At 40.0% G+C, this 25,196-nt stretch overlaps 1 protein-coding gene across 1 annotated transcript in view; it reads left to right on the forward strand.

Moving 5' to 3' along the window:
* LOC122809247 (heat shock cognate 71 kDa protein-like) overlaps positions 1-25,196 on the forward strand; it is a 162,156-nt gene that overhangs the window by 93,283 nt on the left and 43,677 nt on the right. Inside the window, exons 4-6 of the mRNA XM_044080573.1 lie at positions 4,313-4,465; positions 5,228-5,783; positions 13,190-13,392. Coding sequence (XP_043936508.1) covers positions 4,313-4,465; positions 5,228-5,783; positions 13,190-13,392 — 912 coding nt within the window. The remainder of the gene's footprint in view (positions 1-4,312; positions 4,466-5,227; positions 5,784-13,189; positions 13,393-25,196) is intronic.

The raw sequence follows: 25,196 nt of genomic DNA on the forward strand, positions 1-25,196 counted from the left end.
CTATCCTCAGCAACAGACTTCCAGGTATTCTAAAGCAAGATGAGAGACGTATCCCTACAGAATAGTTTTGGCATATACTATGGCCTGCCGCCAGTGGATGATGCCTGGTTTACATTCCATGAAATACATCTATGGGACGTCCTCACTATGTGCCTAAACTAAATCAACTGACTGCTTTCTTCTTGGAAAGCTTTACTCCAAGAGCCTCTGGGACTGTCACCCCATTACTTTTCAAAGGAACCCCATTTCTACCTCCTGTTGAGGTGTTTCCATCCTACAGTCACTACACAAAGCTTAGAACCATAGGGAAAGAAGTGGGTGGGGGCAAACACTCACTGGTAAATTGAAAGCTTTGTGCTATGAGCCATTACTCAGTTCACCACCACCATCACGTGCAATGTATACAGTACCACCACCCACCCATCAGTTAAATTCCTGATCCATTCTATCTTCAATTATAATCAAGATCTCAACATACTTCAATTCTATAACCTGAAGTAGCTGCTATCCTCTCAGCTGCACACAGCGGTCTGCTCTTTTGGAGGAGATAATCATGACCTTGGATTTGAAGGTACTAATTTTCCTCCCGGCCATTTCACATTCAGCAGCAAACTACTGCAGTGCATACTGGAGATCCTAGTTATTTAGGAATTAGTGGGAAGTATCATCTAAAAACAATAAAGATGTAATCCCCAAACCCCTAGATTGGTTACTGTCCAGCTCTCTGCTGCTCCTTGATATCCTAGCCATGAAAATCATGAACAGGAGGGAGAGCAAGGCACACACCCTTTGCAGAGTCATATGTCCACCTTGAATGTATTTCACTTAACTATGAAAATATGGACATAGCCTCAGGTCATTAAATACAGGGACAATATAGCAAACAGAAGCAACTGTGGAACCCCATACTACTGTAGCATCTCCTAGAAGGCATTTCAGGGTGAACAGCCTTCTTTAAATCCATGAAATGCATGGAGATGGCATTGGCAAGTTCCTGTGACCACTTCAATATCTGTGCAAAGAGAAGGAGATGATCCACTCTTCCATGGCCAGATTGTACTGTGTTCCACCCGAATGAGATGATTGACTGCTGTATAGAGTTTCCTTTTTCAACACAGAAATACAAACTTTCACTAGGAGGAAAACAAGTGTAATCCACTGTAAAAGGAACACACCATCCTTTCCTCCCATTTTGAAAATGCTACTGCTATTTCAGTTTGCCAATCCAGATGTACTGTCCCCTCCTTCCTAATAACATGGAAAAGGTGCCTTAACCATGATGCCTCAACAATGGTCAGTATCCAGTAGCTGCATCCAGTAAGGGCTGCAGTTCCTGGCTGACTACATGGAACTAGCAGACTAATGTTGGGGCTTTTCAGAGTGTGGGACTGGACAGATGGCACACTGATGGTTAAAGGAAGCAGTTACAAACCAGCAGTCAGCATCAAGGTAAGGGGACTAAATAGTGCAAGTATTTAAAAAAATCAAAACAGTTACACAAATTAAATAAATCACTGTGCCCATCACATCTGTATGAACCATACCATATGACAACACAGACTGAAAAGTGAAGAGGCAAAGCTGTTCACTTTTTTAGAAGTAAACTTCTAATTCTGGTACAAGCTATTAAGAGTGAATGCTTTAGTTATACCTGTCAACTTCTTTGCTCAAAAAATCTGGATAAAGCCACAAGTAATGGGGTACAAAAGGCCAAAAATAGGGACAGATTTTAAATATTGCTCTTATAAACCTAGACCATAAAATAACACGCATTGTGTTAGCGTGCATTTCCTAGGGATATGAAGTTTGAAACTCAAATAGCTATCATTATTTAATAAATTCAGTCCCTAGTGATTTGCCAGAAAACTACAAATCAAATTTTATGAGGAACAGACCAAAGATATGAGGAAAAAATGTGACATTCTGCGAAAATCTGGACAGTTGAAGGGTGTGGCTTGAGTGTGTGTTCCATGCTGCTTGTCTTGCTCTTTCTCTGTCTCTGTCGATCTCTGTCTCTTTTTATCATAGCCACTCTCTAAATTGTATCTCATATTGCTTGTTTCTCTTGTTTATTTCCAGACTAAAGTGCCTTCTCTGTAGAGTTTTGTATTTCCTTCTACATGGGTTTTCATCTGGGTCATCAGTTTCCTCTCACATCTGAAATATGTCAGTAGGTGAAAAGACTGTCCTCCAAATTTCCCATAGGTGTATGTGCAGTGTCTTTGTCAGAGTGTGGTCATCCTACAGTGAACTGGCACCTATCCAGGATTGGATCTATGCTTTTTGATCATTGTATGCTCAGTTAGGCTCCTTCTCCCTTGTGACTCTGAATAGGACAAAGTAAGTTTTGGAAAATGAATGAATGTATGTGTGACATCCCTCCTCTGGGCCAGTAATCAAGGAACCTCAATCCTTACCACTGACATTGGTGAGGAATGTTCACATGGAAAAAAATAGATACACACAGTATTTTCAAATGCAGCTCTCTGTACCAAGTACAATTTCCCTTAAGAGCATATAGGGAACACACTCCCATCTTTAGGCTGGGTTTCCCTCTTTCTTACCAGGCCCCAAATAAGACTCCACACCGACCACAGCTGTAGTGTGGAGGCCTAAGCCGCTGAGTGTTCCAAGTCAAGTTCTTCACCACACTCTCTGTGAAACCAGTGCTCTGTGTCCCTTGCTTGAAGTAGCTGTGATACACGCTGTTTTAGATTTGATTTTCACAAACACACACACACACCTGGGAAAGGCTGGCACAGATTTACCAGCTATGCCCCTCTGCCCAGACTACAAGGTAGATACTGCCACCAGAACACTTCAAAACCAGCTAGTCTAAGGCTTTTACAAGGGTACCCAATTATAATGAGTAAAATTAATACTAATACAAAATGTAGTGTTTGACCAATGCAGCAAGGCTTTCAGGAGCAGCCACAGTGTCACCAAATAAATATAAGTATTTTCAAATGTTAAATATTTCCTAAAATACCAGCCACAATGAAAAGCATAAATACATTTAAAAATAAGTAATACAAGAACATGAAAATACTAAATATCTATTTACAATAAACACCAGAGTTTCAATCACAGGGAATACTAAAAATAGCACCAATGGAAAAATTCACACATATACCAAAAAACAATGCTTAACTAATCTCACTATATTTTTCTGACTGATCTAATTACTGTCCCCTAGTTCACTTACTAGAGCAGGGCAAGGTGACATGGATGACTGGTCTTCCTTCTTTGTCAGGTTTCAGAAACAGACTTCTCTGAGACTTCTGTCTTATCTAGTATTTCAGTGTTGGATTACAGAATGGCATCACATACATCTGGGCATCTGACTTCTGGTTCCCATACTACCCCCTTTACTATAAATTGAACCAGAACCTAGCACATATGTATCATAATACACACACATAGAGCTTTGCTAAGATGTGTTATAGCATCTGGAAGCTATAAAACCATTTCATAAATGTCTACCCTTCCACGGTAGCAAGTAGTTCACCCTAAGAACAATACAGTAGGATTCCTAGTCATACTTTCACAGACATTTTGTCTCTGGTTGCAATCAGAACTGTAAGATACAATCTTTATGGCCTAAACCAGGTAATTTAATTTCAGACTTTTTCAAACTTAGCTGGACTAAGGCTAACCTTTTCTCTTCCAGTATCCTCTGTTGCAGTATATTCACTTCAACAGTACCAGTACAGTCTGACATACAGGTGTATTTCTTTTCTGTCCAGCAGGACCCACTGTTGGTACATTTTTAACACACGCAGCTTTACAAATACATTTTCAACACAAGCATCTATACAGATCAGTTTAATATACAAATGACATATAATTCTTTACAAAGCTCCAGCTAGCTATGCTGGCATGTGTTACACATCCACTGCCCTCCTTCTCCTGGCATAGCTGGCAATACCTTACATCATCACAGTATAAATGAATGATTAACTTACTGAACTAAAGTAAGTTTGCTGCTAGGAGTACTACAGTAGTAAAATATGCAGAAATATTTTCAGAGCACCTTGTTGACATAGTACAAACACAAAATTCAAATAAAGAGGTGAAGAAAACAATACTGAGAACTGAAAATCTCACATCTATACTACTATGTTTTTAAGTATCTTTTTCTTGAAACAATTACTAACATAATAAATTTATAATGTGATTATAATTATCAACTATCAGTGCTAGTTATTATATGCATGTTACAGAGGCTGACAAGAATTAAGAACCAAATGAGAAATAGAGTAATAGGTACACAAAATTAATTGAATACAGCATCTTCCTGTTTATTTTTCAGACCATAACAAATGCTGTCATTACTGTTCCTGCTTACTTCAATGACTCTCAGCGACAGGCTACCAAGGATGCTGGAACTATCTCTGGTCTCAATGTGCTACGAATCATCAATGAACCTACAGCTGCAGCTATTGCATACGGGCTAGATAAAAAAGTAAGTTGAGTTAAACACCTTTAAAATGCTCTGTGGATATACCAATCAATTGTTTTGTAATGCATATTTCTTCAACAGTATTATTCACCACACTTGCACTTTCTTCCATTGCTTAACTTCTTTAAATGTTCAAACTTAACCCATGACAGAATTTTGGCAAACTTTTTCAGGCCATTACATTTCATTCCAAAACCCTTCTTTCTTCACACATGTACTGCTTTTTTATTGTTCATCTTACTTTACACCATCTCCTTTATGACATTTACTACACTTAAGTAATTGTTAAAATAGTCTATGGCTGATTTTTTAACTGAATGATATACTGTAATTATGCAGACAGCACAATGCAAAACCAAAACTGTATAGTAGCTGTGTAATTTCAACAACCTGAATGGATGCTGACCTACAAGCATAGTGTTGATATTATGCAATGACATTATTGCTAAACTGCAGAATAACACAACAAAAAGAACTATTATTATTAGAAGTAAAGTGCTGTATAATAGTATTAAAGTACTTCATGTCTGTGTGTTATTGTGCAACAGTATCACTTCTATGGGAAGTATACAATTCAGTTTCACCTTCTGATAAGAATTGCCTCAAGGACTGATTGTATTACACAACAATGCACACAGCTTCATACCTTATTGCTTAAACATTAAACAGCATCAAGCAAATACAAACTAGTTAATGACAAAAGTTATTTTGATCTTAAGCCTATGTTAACTGACTGAAATGTACATGTATCTTACTGGCCTCTAGGTTGGAAGTGAGAGAAATGTCCTGATTTTTGATCTTGGAGGTGGCACTTTTGATGTCTCCATCTTAACTATAGAGGATGGAATTTTTGAGGTGAAATCAACAGCAGGCGATACCCACTTAGGTGGTGAAGACTTTGACAACAGAATGGTTAATCACTTCATTGCAGAATTCAAACGCAAGTACAAAAAGGATATCACCGATAACAAGAGAGCTGTCAGACGTCTCCGCACTGCATGTGAGAGAGCAAAGCGCACATTATCATCCAGTACCCAAGCTAGTATTGAGATCGACTCTCTTTATGAAGGTGCTGACTTCTATACATCCATCACACGAGCACGCTTTGAAGAGCTAAATGCTGATCTTTTCCGAGGCACACTGGAACCTGTTGAGAAGGCATTGCGTGATGCTAAGATGGACAAAGCGCAGATCCATGATATTGTGCTGGTGGGTGGCTCCACCCGAATACCCAAAATCCAGAAATTGCTGCAAGACTTTTTCAATGGAAGAGACCTGAATAAAAGCATCAACCCTGATGAAGCAGTGGCCTATGGAGCAGGTAGGTAATGAAAATTTTCTTTTGAATTCCTTTGAAAATACTGAAAAGTTGTTTGCTTATTCTTACTTAACCTAGGATTCAGAAAAACTGTCACTACCAACACTAAGTGGGCAATGTGAGACTGCCTAATTGTGGGACTAATAATTTGTAATTCAGAGACATGGTAAAGCTGTCTCAGCATCGAACACTGCACTGTCAGACCTGACCTCAGTAATGTTTGCCCTATCAGCCAATACATTATGGTTGCAGAGGCATCTTCAAACATGCATACATGCATATACACACACCCAAACATAAACACACAAACACCCATGCAGGCTCACACACATTCTAAGACATTCACACATACATTCAGGCAGCTGCTAACATGCCCCTAGAGATAGAAACACACACACGCACACACACACACACACACACACACACACACACACACACACACACACACACACACACACACACACACACACACACACAACTTGTGCAAACACACACTCTTGCAGACATATACAGAAGTAGCTTTGCAATATGAGCCTCCCAGAGGGTGACTACCCAGACATATATATCACATTGATTACATCACTCACAGACACACACACACACACACACACACACACACACACACACACACACACACACACACACACACACACTCACACACAAACACAAACAACTTGTGCAAACACACAAACACATACTCATGCAGATATATACAGAAGTAGCTTTGCAATGTGAGCCTCCCACAGGGTGACTACCCAGACATATACACTACATTGATTACATCACTTACACAGACACACAGTAACATGTGCAGACACACACACACACACACACACACACACACACACACACACACACACACACACACACACACGCACATCCAAGTAAAACATTCATACACATCCAAGTAAATACATTCATACACGACTACACACAAAAATACACACAAACATATGGATGGTTTCACAGTACCAACCCAGAGTTGTGCAATGAGACCTGATCCATCAAAAGACAGCATACAGTATTGCCTCCTTGTGTCCAAAATAATATGGTAGAGCAACTCCCTGAATCACTCTCTAGTGCTATTTTAGTGCAGCGCCATTTATCAGGGAGATCACATGGTTAATTATCATTTACTGTTCCCTATTTTGCCACATTGGCATGCAGCTTCACCATCAGAACCATGGGCTGTACTACACCTGGTACCTGTTTTCCACTGTAGTAAGAAAGTGATCTTGAATCAGTCACACTTACTGCACTGAGAAGCAGTAAACCTTTCTGAACCCCAAGGTCAGTGTTTTAAAAGGAAACTCTAGTACAGAGTTTGTATAAGTTCTGATTATAATGTTTATTGGTTGTTTTAAAAATGTTAATTTTCATCTCTTAAAAAAGAATATGTAGACATGTTAATTTTTTCTCTTCTAGATCTAAATTGAAAATTGTCTCTTAGTTTCTTAGGGGTATATATGAGGCAATCAGACTAGAAGACCAATAACAGCATAGCTTCAGCAGTTTACCTACTTTCCCTCTCAATAAGAAATTGAGAAATCTAGGCTCAAGGTGAATTTATGATTACATGTCTAAGTTGAATTTCAAGAAGGTATGGCATCAACTTTGTTTGATATGGAGAGGAAGTGTATTTAAACAGTAGGGAATCCTTTTTGAGAGATGTATTTCCTGCTGAAAGGTTCTGTTTGTATTATGATGTAGGTTTAATTCCTTAGAGTAAGTGTTAGTGCTATTTACAGATTTATGGACACGTAGAAAGAAAGTCAAACATGACAGGGCCATTTGCAACCTTGTAGGCCATACTGAGATCACTACACAGAAGTCTGTAGTAGTCAGAGTAGAATGGTGGAGATTTTAGAAGCTCTGTATAGCTTGAGAGGTTCACAGCTTTGATTTTTTTTTTTGGGTGAGGAGACATTATATTTTTTATAGTTGGATCATATGCTTGGAAAGGTACAAGCTAAAGGGGTGTTATATTCTAATATGGGCCTGCTAAGGAAGGAGTAGAGAGGGACAATTAACTACCTTGGATGTGGAGGATATGACTTCAATAATTAGTTGGGTTAAGGAAAAAAATTCCTAAAGACAGCTGATGTATTGTTATCAAAGGAGAGTTCTTTGTCCACAAACATGCTCAGCTCTTTACTGACAGTATCTCTTTTGAGGTGGGTGCTATTTATGTGGTAAATGCAGGGGGTGTTCCTATTATCAAAAGAGTACAGTACTACATTTCTTGTGTTAAGCCTTAATCTGTGGTCCTGATACCATTAATTTGTACAGCTAATGCTATTTTGGAGAATGCAGGTGCCACTTACAGTGTTGATGATATTCCCAAATTTGTAGACATCAGCCAGAGAGTGTTGACATCAACTCTGATGTCAAATAAGTATATGCCAAACATTAGTCATCCCAGAATGGATTCCTGGGAATAAGCCATTTTGGGGAAAACATACCAGTAACCCTGACTGAATGGCTGCTGTCTATTATCTAGTTTGCTATCCAGCATGTGACATAAGAGTATGAATGTAGCTTGGTCAGTTTATCAGTAATGCTAGAGTCTAGTTAGGCTTTGTGTACCAATTTGTTTTCACCCAATGTTTCTGTAACACTTTCAACTGAAAGTCACTTAGGTTATGTAGACAGGATCTGCCCGTGACAAAGTCAGATTGGTTTGGGTCAAGACATTGTAAGTTGCCAATATCCTTATTTATAAAGTCTGTGAAGATAAATTCCATCACCTTGCAAATGAAACAAATAGGACTAATTAGTCATCTAATTAGTCTATAGTTCTCATGGCCAGTGGTTTGGCCATCCTTGTGGAATGGGCCACAAGCAGCTGTTCTCCCAGCTTTTGGTGCATAACCAGTGGAAAAGCTGAAGTTGAATAGGTTTATGAGAGAATCTGTGAGGCAGTATTTCATATTAAGAATGAAGCAGCCTGATATGTTTTCTGGACTTCTACAGCTTGTGTTTTTAGTTTTGGACAGGGTTTTTAGTGCTCATTCTGAGATGATCATAGGGGAGGTGCTGACTGGATGTTGTGGGGGAGCATGGAGGTGTAGAAAGGAAATGTTTGACTCAAACTCTTTGATTCAAGGGGTGGGAGGTTGGCATAATGGCTAAGGTGTTCAAATTACAAACACAAGGTCCAGAGTCTGATTCTCAGATGGGCTAAATGGCTAGGCTTAAAAATGGCCCACAAAGGCAGTTAACCTAGTACTAACCTATGAACCTAAATTCGTCTGTTAATATGTTTGCAGTATTCTTGGAGTCAGAGTGGGTGATCCCATTTGACATCAACTCAGTGCAAAGTTGGGTATTATTTCTGAAGTTTTTGTCATAGATGAAGAAGGCGTTATAGTTAAATTTGGGTGTGGTAGCAATGTTTAAGTCATACTCAGTTTTTGAAGCCTTAATCATTTAGCTTAATTCTTTATTTACCTTCTTGAGGTCACTTTTGAAGCACTGGGATTTGACTTTATTGCATAGGGGTAGGAGTCTTTTACTCTTGTTATAAAGTTTGTTGATGCTGGGATTCCACTAAATTTTATTTCTGAATTTGATATGTGAAGAATGCTGACAGAAGCTTTACTGCAGCAGTTTAATTGGCAATAAAAAATTTGTGAATAAGCAGACATTCTGGCTATGGGATGCTCATGCAGTGGGGACTTTATCTCTTTAGGTCAGAAGCTTTTGTTGGGCAGCTAGTATTGGAAAAGTCTCTCAAGGTAGTGGGATTTGAGGGCATCATAGACTGGGATCTTATGGAGAATACTACAGCTTGATTGTCAGATATGACCAAAGAGTGGGCAACTATAGTTATTGCCTGTAATGGTGCCATATTCATAAGAACTAGATTTAGTAGGTTTAAGCCACTTGTAGGGCAGAACAATAATTGGTGGAGAAAGTTGCTGTTGATGATGCAAAAATACCATTATGCATATATATTATTTGTAGTGTATGTTAGCCAGTTTATGTGCATATAGCTGAATTCGCCCAGAATTATTGTGTTGGGTTAAATAATTAGGGATTCCAATATGTTAAGGTAAGTTATGTGACATATCTTTAAATTCTGATTTTATTTTCAGAAGTTCTGACCTTACAAATTAAGCTGACCTCTGTTTCTGTGGGCCAGTAGAGCAGTCGTTCCATAGTCTTTGAAGATTCTAAGATCCATGGTATAACCACAGCCCAATATATAGCCTGATAGTATAGCTCATCCCATTTCATATTTTAGTCAGAACTATACCTTTTTCTGAAACACAAGTAATTATATCGGAAAAAAAGTAGGCAAACTGTTTTGGAAATGCCACTTTCCCATTCTGAGATTAACAAAGAAAGAAAAAAAGGAAATACTTTTTTTTTTCTTTTGTAAACCAACTACTTTAACTGCAGCCACTGCACTAATCCACTGTTTTTTAGCCTGATTCCCTCACCTTTAACCATGATTAACAAACCAGATATACTTAAACTCCTCCACCTGTTGTAGCTGCACTCCACCTGCAGGCCACTTTTTCTGGGACACAACCATGACTTCTGATTTGGAGGTGCTAATTTTCATACCAGATGCTTCAAACTCAGCAGTAAATTGCTCCACTCTCTTCTAGTGATCGATCACTTTGAAATAAGAGGACAACACCATCTGCAATTGACAAAGGTGCAACCCCTTCATTCCCCAAGTGGATACTCTCCACACTTTGGGTGCATCTTAATATTCTATCCATGAATATTACAAACAGGAGGGAAGACAAGACATACCCTTGGTGAGGTGCTATATCTATACTGAACCTATTTAATACAGCAATCACAACACAGACACAACTCTCGCTCTTCAAATACAAGGACCAGGTGGCATGCAGTCAAAGCACCATACTGTTTTAACACCTACCAGAAGACATTCCAGAGCAGTCCGTAATATGTCTTCTCCAACTCGACAAAAACATGCAGACAATACTGGCCAATGCTCATGAACACTCTAATATCTGAGCAAAGTTGATCTATGGGTCCTTAGCCTTGATGTAATCCGTATTTCTTCTCCGGACTCTGAGAATTAACTGTTTAATAAAATCTCCTTTCTGGCACCCTGACATTTGCTTCCCTTGGATGATGATGGGTGTGACTCCTGTGTAACTGGAACAACCCCCCTCCCTGACCTTTTCTTGAGAAATGAAAACCTCTAACCTAGTTTCCCAATCACTAGATACTTTCCCAGCCTTCCGTACAACATTGTAAAGACATGTTAACCAGAGCAGCCCAACATTGTCCAGCACCTTCAGCATTTCTGACTAGATCTCATTCACTATTGCAGTCTTGCACTAGCAGAACTGTTTAATTGCCTCACTGATCTCATGTACTGAAATAGATACATCCCCTCATCTACTTCTGCCATGGCATCGTCAGAGAAAGGTGTGTCTATCAGATTCAGGAGATCTGAACACGTTGCTTCCGCCTTCTGACAATATCCTCATTTGAAGTCAGCATTTATCCACCATTTCTGAAAACAACTTGGGCAGTATTGTAGTGAATGTTTTGCCAGGACATCTCTTTTGACATCTGAAAGTCATTTTCCCACATCCAGGCCTTAACTTTTGTCTATGGCACCTGTTGCCTTCCTGACTTGTCAATACCCATCATTCAGCACTAACAGCCAAATAGAAAGTACCTTTTCCATGAGCCCTCACCAGTAAATGGCCTGGGATGCAGAGCTACAACTGCAAACACTGGGAAAGTGAAGGACAGCAATAATAACAGCATAATATAAACACATTCTTCCAAACAACAAATATGGAAAGTACTTCAACAGTGTAAGTGACTTTTGTTTAACTTCATTTTAATTTGCCCATAAATCTGTGAATTTCAAACTGCAGCATTTCAGCAAAACATCATAGCTTATGCACAAATGCATTTGTTGAAGAATGTTGTGAACTTCCAACTCACTTTTTTGTGCACTGATTTTTTTTCAGTACTGTTTTTTGATCTACTTTATTTTGTGTACAGTCAGTTTGGAAAATGTGGGGTTGTTTATGTTATGGAAGCTGTACCATGTTGTCAAATACAAATGCTTGAATTAGAGAAATTCAAGCAGAGTGTTTCAAAAAAATATGTTTTCTCATTCTGAACTCACCAAAGAAAGGCAAAAAGCAAATACCAATTATGTGAAAACAAGTATTTGAAAGATACAACAACCATATAAGAGTATGGAGAGTAGCTCCAATAGCAAAATTACAGGCTTGAGACTCCAGCTCTTATCCAGATGCCCTTGTATGTTTGTATCCTTTTATCAAGTTGTGTTCCTCTGGCTTAAAGTATGATTGTAGCCTACCAACTTCAGAAGAGAAGTCCTGTGGTAGACATGAGGGCATAATGCCTAATAATTCCCCTTACAACATTTTAATGTTAAATGCAGGAGCCTGTTTATCTGTTTTTACAGATTATTGGCACTAAGAAACTTTGTTGGGCTATATCTACCACAGACTTGCTAACTCATACTCTCCGATCTAAGAGATTGTCTTCACCACAAAGCTGGCACAGGTGAATGCATAGCAGGCCTGTTCCTTGGTCTCTTCAGAGGCAGTTGACGCATGCTTACTGTCACTATCTGTTGCCAGTCTAAGTTCTAAAAGACTTAATAAAGTGTTGTTCTCCAGCTATCTTCAAGACAGAATCCCCCAAAATACAAACTGGCCTGTTTACCGCCTGAGGTAAACTAAACTGGTGTGTATTTCCTGAAGACTTGGTCACTATACAATGTGCCCCACGAGCATCAAAGCAGAACTTTTTCCTTAGCATTCTTTTAAACCATACAGAAATCTAAGCCTACTTTTTATGCTCAAACCTGTCTTTTCATATAAAATAATCTCACATTCTAACTATAAATACTTAACATTTTTAATTCAATAGCCAACTCAACAATGTTGTAAAGAATATTTCAAAACTTACATGAAATGAAAACAACATAATGCTATGTCAAATATTATCACTACCACCATCTCTAGTAACTTAGAGTTGATAGTTTTGTAATGCCAGTGTATGTTTGGATCTTGCCAGAATGGAGTCTTGTACTTTTATAAGCTTTGACATGAATTATTAATAAACTTACATAAAGAAATGTGGGAGTTATTAATAAACTTCTATAAGGTAGTTCATCTTGAAAGTGGAGTTACAGCTTCTTCACATCATGTATTCATACTGTGACCTGGTATCCTACACCATTGTGTGATGATTGGTAATATTAATGAAACCAGCCATATAAAAATAAACATTGGTAAGACATGTACCTTAGCAGGAAAACTCTTAAAGTCATCAAAGTTTTTGTCATGTATATGGCTTTTGTCATATTTATGATCTGTTGTTGAAACAGACATGCCCAGTAATAGCATGGTTACTGCTTCTGACTACAGCTGTCCAGGCTGCCATCCTGGGAGGTGATAAGTCTGAGAATGTGCAAGACCTACTGCTACTTGACGTCACACCCCTTTCTCTGGGTATCGAGACAGCTGGAGGAGTCATGACTGTTCTGATCAAGCGAAACACCACCATCCCCACTAAACAGACGCAGACATTTACCACCTACTCTGATAACCAGCCCGGAGTCCTTATCCAGGTGAGGCAAATGTTTTGTTTTTATTCTTTCAATGCATCACCTTTCCAGTTCATTTTGTCAGATCTTCAGATGAAGCATTGTGCTACTGTTCACTGAATGAATGACGATCGACTGTCCACTTACAACCAGGACAGGGATCAGTCAGGTAATATTTTTGTATTACATGATCCTCTATTACTGAATAAATGTACTTCAGAAAATTTGAAGTAGGAAGATATAAAATGTGCTTGCTGTGAAAAGCTGAAGTAGAAACTGTCTTTCCTTTCATTATCTGATCTGTAGAAAATGCTATACTGAAGATGCATATGCATGTTCTTGCACACAGTATCAGTATCCTTGTTAACTTGTAGTACTTACTCACGTAGGCCAGTTACAGCCATCTGCACAATTAGCATTCCACAAGTTAACCTTTGTCTGACCACTGGTGATATGGTGGTGGATATTGACAGATTGCTAAATAAGATTCCCATGACTAATCATTCTTCCAAAAAATTACATGATTACATGTGTTCATTTCTTTATGACTAGTGTCATCCATCATGGACTGCCTCATAAAGGCATTTTACCTTTTACCGTGTTTACTACCTCGTCTAACATTTCTGGTTTATTCTGTCATTCAAGGAATATTTGTTATGGTAAGTAAACAGATCAGACTTGAATTAAAATTGCATCTGTTTCATTGTGAAACCTACATCTCTGCTGTCTACTGTTACTAAAGGAGACAAACACCTTTTCCTTAGGAGATTTCTATTCCTTGACATCCTATTAACAAAAGAATCCTTAAAAAGCTCTGGCACCTTCATCTTCCTCCATGAGTACAACCCTTTATGGATGGTGATGTCTAGCAAACTGCTGGACCACTTACATGCAGATCAGCAACCCCACCCCCAGTTTGTACCATATTCGCTAACATTTCAGAAGGTTGTAAGGGTGCCTACCTGACTGAAGGCATTTTCTTCTGAAATTAAATTTATTCTGATGCATATGTCTACAAGAAAATCTCCTAGTATGCTAACCTTCTCCGAAATTTAGTAACTAAAGCATGAATACCACCAAATATTCCTCTTCTAGTTGCTATTATATTTATTGATCTAGTACTTTCGTCGCATTGAAAACAGAGACTTCATCAGAATTTCGGCTTCCAAGTAATCCTGAATAGTTTTATGGACTGCTGTCAAGTCTCCTTAATACTTTTGTTTATATTTTTTGCTTTGTCCTGCTCTTTTCATATTTATATTGTCACTGTTTATATGTTTGTATGCGTGCTCTTGCAAAAAGGGAGGACCTAGACTGTACAGGGCAATAAAAAGTCAGAACTAAGATCTTAAATGCAGATCTGGCAATGACCAATAAACAGTGTAGCTCCATAAGGACAGGAACAGTATGACCAGATCATGAAGCTTCAGCCAAAAGCCTGGCTGTAGTGGTCTGTACCTAATGAAGCCACACCAGATCAAGATCTACTAGCCTAAGATAAAGGGCATTTCAGTATTTCAATACTCCATGTAAGAAGATACAAGGGAGTGAATTAATTTTATAAGTTCCATTGAAGGTATCAAGTGCTTTCTCTGAAAATTATTTTTTAGATGGAAAAAATGTCTTTATAACAGATGATACACAGTATTTAAGTACCGACCTATTGTCAAGAATCACATCTATATCTCATAGAGAAGATGCACATTACAGTGGGAGACCTTCCATAGAAAGTTAGAGGAGATAGTAATGGAACCTGCAAAATATGGGCAGTGGCAAGCCTAAACATGACATCTTTCTTTGCAAATTGAACTTTAGGTGATTTAAGGCAATGCAGTGAAAAAAAATCAATTGCAAACAGTTGTCTAGTATGTTAAAGTCTTGCACATTTGTCTGGGGAAAAGATTGGTACTAACTGAATATCATCAGTATAGCAGTAATAGCTCTTACCTTTCCATATATAATCTCCTGTGGCAGCATTATATGCACAACAAACAACAATTATGTTAACACAGAGCCCTAAGGAACTTTACAAATCAGCAGGTGGCTACTGGAAGAATTAACACCATACTGGGTGCAACCCAAATGGTAAAATATGAACCATTCCCATTTAAGTGCTGTGGAATGTAAACCACAGAGGATTAAAAGATGGTCCATAACAATTCCATGCTCACAGTGTCAGTTGCCACAGACAGAGATTAGAGATGACCAAGAAGGACTTTAAACCTATACCTGTTATCACAGTGAGGTCACTTACCAGTCTGCTGACAGCATTGTTAGTATTATGCCTCAGTCTAAAATCAGATTAAAAAGGATCAAGTATGTTAGAAGATGTTAAATAGGAAAACATCCTCAATAACTTTATAAATAAATGGAACCAAACTGACTGGATCCAGATGGGGCTTTCTGTGAGTTGAGGTAATCAAGGCCTCATTCAAGATGCAAGAAATAATTCTCTCAAGAGCTCTCAGACAATTAGATACACAACCTGACCCAGAGACTCAAGGTACACATTAACCAGTGAAGTAGGCCTTGAGTCCACACCACAGTATGCTGCTCATACAAATGAAATGAATTCCCTGATGTTATCATGTGACATAATAAAATGCAGCATATAAATGTCATGTATGTGTGTATTAGGACCACTGTAGTGTACCATACATGCATCTTCAGGGAGATCCCATCTGATCTAGAGAAACTTATGAGGCATGCAGCATTAGCATATTGAAGAAAAGAAAATGTCCCATGAAAACTGAGACAGGCTGGACTGAATAACCTATTTAAAGAGCATCTCCAGATGATTAGATGTGTAAGAAATGTTCCTGGACAAGGACATTGCCTTCTTACAAGAGGAGATCATTGTTTCATGTATCGCAGAGTATGCATACAAGCTGAGTTTGACTCCCAAGGGATAAATCTTCCTTCATTTTTGCCCTAACCCCTGTTCCACCTGATCCAGTGTGAAACTCTTAAATTGTGTCACAGTTTGAAAAGCTCCACTACCCTGGGTCATATACACAGTAGGTCACTTAATCCTGTGCAGTGGATACTGCTGCATTATAAGCAGCATCCAGACAATCAGGATCATTGTTAGTGATCCAATCAAAGAGCTGGTCAACAAAATAAAAAGAACGGCACTTATATTCTGTAAATCCTTGTCGCAACCCATCTCAGAACTGGTTGACCAAACCTGAAATGTGCCAAAAATGATGATCAGACCCAAAACTGGCTTTACTACCAAGTTTGTGAACACAACACCAAGTTGGAAGATCAAGTCCCTGGAATTTGAGTAGTAGAGGTAGCAAGCTACCTGACCAAAGCTAGAACTCTATAATATGGAATAATTCCATGATGCTTTCAGTGGTATCATATTCATCATCATCATCATTCTAGGCATTAAGGTTATTCACAGTTAACCATCTTGGGTGACTGTGCATCAGGTCAGTGAGTAAAGTCAGATAACTATAGCAGAAAAGTCTAAAGATAAGCAGGCGGATAGTAAACCATGAGTAATCTTCAATTCACTCATGCCCCAAGAATAAACTTGACATATCAAGAACAGAAACACAACAAATTGCTACACCAGTGCTAATACTATTTAGTCCAAGGCTATGAATTACACTGAGACATGGAGAAACAGAAGTTGTGGTCCAGAAGAACTATTATAGGCAGTAAACAGCAGTCAGCCAGATGAAGGAAATCCAACAGGTCAGACCTGTTTTGGATCTAAATGACTTTAGAAAACATATTTGTAAAAAGAGTTGGGGTGGGGGTAGTGCAGGTCACAGATGTTCACAGATGTAAGTTTGAAAATAGAGGTACTTCAGACAGTTATGGTAATTCCTGTTAGTTTTCAGCTATATCCTCTGCTCCCCACTTTATGATGTTTTGCTGTTCTAAATTTGTAACATCTTAAAAACACCTCAGCATTGAAAACAAAGAGGTCATATTGGTAGAAGGCAACAAAGAGGTCCTTAACCTAGAAGAGTCCCATATTATATGACTAGTTGAAGGATTGGGGGATGACTGACAGGCAATTTCACTCCTTCCATTAATCTACCCATGAATAAAAAAGCACATAAATAACAAGTGAGAGATTTATAATTAGGCACACTGTATGATAAATCGAACCTCTGATATGTCAGCAATTGTAACACTGCAAATGAACATCACTTATTAAAATAAAGAGATAAACAGAAGTTTAAAATTCCAAAGCTGCAGTGAACATTCACAGCCAGTTAAGACAATGCATGTTATATAAAGCTGCAAAATAATAGTTAAGTAACACTGTGGCTTAACAGGTAAATAAAACTAATAACACAGAGCTGAAGATGCCTTCTAGCAGAACTAAAAGAGCAGTAACAATCCAGGCTCACTAAAGCTCAAGCAATACACACTACTCTTCAGTTTCAGTGCAGGGTGTCAGTTTACCTAAACAGTTAGCTCAAATCAAGGGATGGAAGCAGATGCTGAAGCCAAACCTTTAACAAGGCTGGTCCACGTTAAAGCATTCCAGCACAGCAGTTTATGAATTAATAACATTTCTAGTAGCTACTTAAAGCACAAATGTAGCACCATACATGGATCATAGAAAAGGAGACTTAGTTAACCAGTCCTTATCCTCAGCAAACTCTAGCAAATGAAATGTGAGAAATGAAGCAGTAAGCCAGAGTAAAAAAAAAAAATTTTTTGTGCTATGAAACATCATTATCACATTTTGGTCAGATTTGGTCAGATTATCAAGTCCCACGTTACTAAGAAAGCTGCTGGGATACTTAAATGCATAGAAATAGGTATCACAATTATCCAGCCTAATGGCACAGAGGCAAAGCATCTGTGTGTACCACTGGCAACCTGAGTTTGGGAATGGGCCCAAGCTTCCATTAGGGCTGGCTGAGGAGATAGGATGAAGCAGCCAACGTCAAGCTGTCCTATCCTTGGGGGGATGGGGGACTTGATACCTGGGCAACCTCTGATGGAGATCAAGAGCCTCAGAAGAAATCTCAGTGTTAATGTAAGGGGGGTGACGATGATGTTCTGACCTCACTGCATTAGCTGCTTCAATAGCTACGGTAATTTACACTCACTATGAGTTTAACAGCTCCCAAGCTCCATGCTCATAGCTCTTCATGAGATAATTCATTCACTGGTCCTAGCAATGAGTATTATTGAAGTTAACTTCTCAGGGAGTCAAGGAGCTTACCTTACAAATGATTATGCCCCCTTAACCCAGAAAAAATCCACTGGGAGGGATTCAGGGACTGGTGAGTGCAGAAATCAGGGAGAACAGCCTGTGAGGGAGAACGGCCTGATGGAGAGCAGAATTAAAAAGAAAAAAAAATAGATTTTTATAGTTCAGATAGAAGTTATTGTCCTTTTTTATATAGTCATGGAGACCCACATAGGTTCATAGGTTCATAGGTTGATACTAGGCTATCTGCCCTAGGGCATTTATAAGCCTAGCCAGAGTGTGTTTGGCTTTCGCCACCCTTTTGGATTAGTTGACTGTGCCTCTGTACATTAGGTCACAGAAGATAGCCCTTTTAAGGTTAGTTTACTGTGCCTCTGTCTAGTAGGGACACAGAAGAGATCCCAGGGGTAAACCTACAATCTCCCATCCACTTGTGAAGATTTCTCTTGAAGAGGGTCATTGAGGGGCTCTGCCTAACATGGATTGGGATTTTGTTCCAGAGTGAAGGGAGCCTCTGGGATATGAATCTGTCCCTCCAGCATGCCCTATTTATTTCTGTGCTGAGGTTTAAGTCCCTGGAGCATGTAGCTCTAAGGGATTTGGATTTCCTGAGGTGGGGCATATCCATTAATTCTGGGTTGGACCTGGCTTTATACGTCAGGCACAGATCGCCTCTGAGTAGGCGGTAAGCAACTGAGTAGAGCTTGGAGTTTCTTTAGCCTAACTGCGTAGGGCATCTGTTTGAGTCCCTTGATCTTCTTGGTGAGGTACTTTTGGGGTCTTTCCAGTTGCTGCAGGTGTCGGGTAAGGTACATCCCAAATGGGGCATTGTATTCAATTATGGGCCTGATGAGTGATGAGTAGAGGGGCACAATGACCTCTCTTGATCTAGATGTGAACCATTTCGTGATAAGGTGGGCTATATAGAAGGTCTTTCTAACCACTTTGGCAATGTGATTGTCAAAGGAGAGATTGCTATCTACTTGGGTCCCCAAATCCCTAATTACTTCTTCCGTACTTAATAGATTACCACTTATGTGGTAATTTGTGGACACTTTGTTTTTCCCAAAGGGGATGACTATGCACTTTTTGGCATTAACTTTAGGCCATGGCTCTGGCACCAGTTATCTGTTTCTGTGAGACCCTTTTGGAGGATGCTTGTGTCAGTCGGTGAGTTGATTATGGGACCCAGTTTGCAGTCATCTGCGAACTTTGTCAGCCATAGTCCTCCCGTGTTAGCTGTACCTCAGAGAAATATATACCGAACAAGTGAGGTCCCAGGACTGAGCCTTGTGGGACGCCACCTGTAACTGGTTTAGAGTCTGACATGGCACCTGCAATTCTGACCATGTGGGTTCTATCCCTGAGCCAGTTTGCAACCCATCTTGTGACATAGGGGTTGATATTTAAGCTGGTGAGCTTATTTATGATGCCCAAGTGGGGTATCATGTCGAAGGCTTTTGCGAGGTCCAGGTAGGCTGTGTGGACTACCTTCCCTTCATCTATGGCCTTGGTGACTGTTTCAAGGAAGTCGACCAGGTTCAAGAGGCAAGATCTGCCCTTAACAAAGCCAAATTGGGTAGGATCCAGTGTTTGGAGGTTCCCAGTGTCTTTGTTTATGAGTTCCATGATGATACGCTCCATAGCTTTGCAGACCAGGCTAGTCAGGCTTATAGGGCGATAGTTTCCGGGGTCCATTGTGGCACCACCTTTGTGGAGTGGGACCACTGTTGCTGTATGCCATTCCTTGGGTACATATCCTGTAGTAAGGCTGAGACTGAACAGTGACTTTATGTGAGGGTTCAGTTCTTCTTGGAGCTCGTGTAAGACGCAGCCCGGGACACCGCCCAGTCCCATTGATGCTGTGTTTTTTGCTTTGGAGAGGGCAGCTCTCAGCTGTGCATCTGTGATGTCAGGGAGGCTACACTCTGTTGGGATAGACATTGGCTCTTTTGGGGGGGAAGAAGTTTGCACTGAACCTGTCTGCCAGGATGTTGGCAATGTCTGTAGGTTCAGTGTATTTTTTGTCATTTTGCACTAACTCAGAGCATATCTGGAAGTTGCCACCCAGGTTCCTGACATAACTAAAGAAGGCCTTGTGATTATATTTAGTGTCTTGTGCAATTTTTCTTTCGAAGCTGGCCTTAGATGATTTTATGAGGGATCGTAGTTTCTTGCTAGTACTGATCAGAGACGCCTTCCCTTTTTGGGATTTTACTCTATAATGTAGTAGCTTCCTCCTTCTGTTGTATAGCTTATTTATGGCTGGGGTCCACCAGACAGGTCTCCTGCCTTTGGAGAAGTGAGTCTTAGTTTTATTTGGGATAGCACGATCCATGCATTCCTGTAGGTGTCCATAGAATGCGTTTGTAAAGGATTCTGCGGTTTGGGCTGTATTTTCCACTGGGCTGTGAAGGATTCCACCTCGGTTTTGAGAAGTGTGAAGTTTGCTTTTGAGAAGTTCTTCACCGTGTTTTCCTTGGCTGGGGGTGGGGATGGGATATGGATGTCCAGTGAGATTAATTTATGGTCAGATCTTACCAATGAGGGGTATACCTCTGGTATGAAACATAGAGTCCCCATGTTGGTGATGATCAGGTCCAATATGTTTTCCCCTCTTGTGGGAGTAGTGACCAGTTGTTCCATAGCATTTGAGTTTATAAATTCTAGGAACCATTGGGCGAGGGTGTTAGGGCTTGAGTAGTGCTCACAGTCTATGTTTGGGTAGTTGAAGTCACCCAATATAATGGTGTTTGGAGAGACTTTCATATTCTCCAGTGTTCTCAGGAAAGCCGACTGGGGTTCCTGCGTTTGGAAGGGTGGTCTGTAGCAGGCTACAAACTGAAAGGCAGTTTTGCCCACTGTTACTTGCACATGAATGGTCTCCGATGCTTCATGCAGTGCCACTAACCTGGAAGTGTGGGTATCTTTGATGAATATGGATACTCCCCCTCCTTTTGTGGTTCAGTCTGAGTTTTGGGGCCGAAAAGCATGGTATTAGGTATAACTTGGTAGTGCTGGGGTGCTCTCGCAAGCCTTGAACCAGGTTTCTGTTACTGCATAGATATCGATATTCTCCACACTGAGGAGAGCCTCAAGTGTGTGCATCTTAAGGTTTAGACTTCTGGCGTTGAGCAGCATTACCCTTAGTTTCTTTTTCCTTGTGTTGTCTATGGAGGTGGGTTTGTCTTTTGAGCCTTGCCTAAAAAAAGCACTATGGGGGTGGCAAGAGCCTTAGCCAATATTTGAAAGCCCAGGGGTGACAGGTGCAAGCCAACCCTAGCGAAGCAATGTGGCTTGTCGAGCATGTCATCCCAGGCTGACAGACACTGGATCCCTTTGAATGACACCAATACTCCAATTGTTAAAATTGATGATTTTGTCTTTATACTGTGGCATCATTCTTGGTGAGGGTAAGATGCTACTCAAGGTCAGGGTCATACTGACCTAGAGCTCCTCTATGTCTCTTTTCATGTAGTCCAGGGAGGTACGTTTCAGGTCATTCACACCAGCATGGACAATGACTGAGTCATATTTGTACTTGCTTTGGAGTGACCTGAGTGCTTGTGTTATGTGGCGGATCCTGGCACCCGACAGGCAGCTTACAGTGACCTTCTCCTTGTTCAGCCTGGTGAGTGGGTCGTCAGTGTGTCTGACAATAGAGTCACCTATTACAAGTGTATTATGTGATGTTTAGCCTTAAGGGCTGTGACTGTGTGGCACACTGACTTTGTGAACTATGTGATACATGGGGATTGTTGTGGGGTAGTGGTTGCTTGGATGTCTGCTTTGGAGGTCTCTGCTGCTTGGGCAGATTTTTATTTAGAGCCTCCAAGTATGTTTTTGTGTGTTTATGTGTTTGGTTTGCTGTTGCGATAGGTCTATGTGAGACTGGATTTGTGATGTGTGTGGTTACCTTCTCCTCCTGACTGACTGCACCAGTACTGGGTTGAGAGAGCTCGGCCTCCAGTTTGGCTATATAGTTGCATCTCTCACATATATTTGAGCTTGTTGGGGGGAGGAGAGGGTGGTCTGTGTACATAAGGCAGTTGTAACATTGCCTCAAGATTCCCAGATTCACCAGCTGGACTGGAGAGTAAACCCGAAACTGACTTTTGGACATGCCAGAATAGTATAAGGAACTACTTTTTGACTTATCAAAAAGGACCAATAGGGATCCAAGTACTTAAAGGGAGTATAAGAGGGTGTAGTTCTTCAGTTTATTAGTGCTTACTTATAAGATTACTTATACGAGCAAGTGCAGGGCTTTAAAATGAAAATAGAGTGCTTACTTTGAGATTTAGAACATTTCTAAGGGAAAAAGTGAAGAGCAGACTTTGTGGAGCTGGGAATAGTTTAAACCCGTTTAAGCGGCGCTGCCCGATACTGCGCTATGCGCAAAATCGTGCAAAATCACGCAAATGCAGGTTTTCAAGCAGGGAAACTGAAAGAGATAGGAATTGACCCAAAACGGCCAATAAGCTACTAGTTTCAGGCCTGAGACCACTCCTCTAGGGACAGATAGGCTGCTCAAAGCTCCCCACTCTCACTGATGAACAGAGAAGCTTCCTCCTATCCAAGTAAGGATATGGGCAACACAGAAAACTATACCACAGTCCGGAATTCAGCAAAACCTGAAATCTGGACTAATCTAGTTCAGCAAAGGTGGGAAAAGAGGATTTTTTTTTTTTTTTTTTCAGGAAACAGCAGAAAAACACACAGAAAACACTGTAAATGCTATAAACAGGCTAGCACACTTTAGTGTGTAGCCTACAACAGTTATACAATACAAAAACAACTTAAATTGATACAAAACAAGTGCAAAAACTGTAAAAAGCAGAAGGCAAATGCAATTTAAACTTTTTAAAGCACAGATCAGTTAGAAATTCGCCTTTTAGGTGGGAAAAGGCAGTCGGACAAAAAAACAGAGAAAAAATACTTAAATCTGGAAAAGTCTCTCTTGGGTCTCTCTGTTGCCTGTATCACTCTGCAGGGCACCACGAGGAGCTGTGCGGAGTTGTATACTGGCGCAAAATCACGCAAATGCGGGTTTTAAAGCAGGGAAACTGAAAGAGCAATGTGAGCAGTTTTTGAATCATCCTCTTTTGAGAGAATGGAAGGACACTAACAGAGCAGAGGAAGTTAACAGAAAGGTAACAAAATGTGGTGCAGAGTTGGCATTAGAAGACATATAAAGAAAAGCTTAATGTGTATAATCTTAAAAGAAAAAAGTCACAGTTGGGGGATGGGCAGATTAATGAAATTTGTAATTACCTTAAAGCAATTCACAAACTTCAAGTAACTACTTCCCAGGATTCAATAAACTTCATATTTACATGTTACAGCGATGGTGAGTGGCACAGGGTAACGCTCAACATATATTAATGAAGTGCAGTGTGCCTAAGCTAGGTTTCAGGGCTGGCAACAGTGTTGCTGGCCAGAAAACCATGTAAGTGAATGCGGATATCAACTGCATGTAAAACAGAGCACCTACGGTCTGCTGATGTGTGCAGAATGCCGCAGTGAATACCAGGGCTTCACAGATAGCTGTGAATCTGTTAGTTCAACATATCTCCACAAAGGCCAACATAATACAGGGACATTTAACCAGAAATAGGGACATAATTACCATAAATGTCACATAGATGTAATAGAATGAAACATAAACATACATGTCAAACCCTTTGAGGAAGATATGGGGACAAAGGCCCAATAATTGGGACAGATATTTAATATTGCACTTCCAAACTTAGAAAGTTGATAGAGTAAATAGGTTGTACATTAGCATGAACTGTATGAAGAGCATGAGTTTGAAACTCAAATGTCAGTCATCAGTTTCTGACTTCACTCCACAATAACATGTCAGTGATTTGCCAGTAACCAAAAATGTTATGAGGAAAGGATCACAAATATGAGATAAAATCTGGACATTCACAAATTAGGACAGTTGAGAGGTATACACTCAAATGTATGTTATATTGAGTCACAGCAGTGCATAGATCATCCCAGTGATATGGCAGAAAGCCACATATTTGATAAGGTAACCATCTGGGCATCCTGGGAATATCTGGAAAGGTGAGAGATATGAATGTGAAGTATATGGTCCAAACACAGTACAGGACAGTGTACCTACAATGCAGAGTATTGTGATATCCCATTCCTGTCATTCTGTACTGAAGCTGTGTTAATGATATGTAACAGAACATGGGACTTCCATGTAAAATGATCACTCAGAGGAAGTGTGTGTATTGAATAGGGACACACAGATGAATTGTAAGAATGAACACAGAGAAAGAGAACAGTTGAAACTTCCTCTGTACAGCAGAGTAGGGCATGTCAGAGGAAGATGGGTGTAGCAGCAGCACCAAGCACATATCTTGTATGGTACAGTACAGACTGTACAGTGAGAATCTGTTGTCTGTGACTGTCACAAAAGGTGACATAACAAGGGGGAGGATGTCTGCGTGATATAAGATCCTTATATGAATAATACAGAGGCCATCTGTGAGGGATCTGACATACAACTGGGGTAGGGTGCATAATGTGAAGTTGTGCAAACTGATATGCAGTGTACTCTCAGCAGATGTTTTCAGCAAGCTGGCCACAGTTAAAGGATCCTGGAAAACATTACAAGAACCAA

The sequence above is a fragment of the Protopterus annectens genome, chromosome 8.part0 (assembly GCF_019279795.1).
Source record: "Protopterus annectens isolate FY-2018-M chromosome 8.part0, PAN1.0, whole genome shotgun sequence".
Classification (NCBI taxonomy): domain Eukaryota; kingdom Metazoa; phylum Chordata; order Ceratodontiformes; family Protopteridae; genus Protopterus; species Protopterus annectens.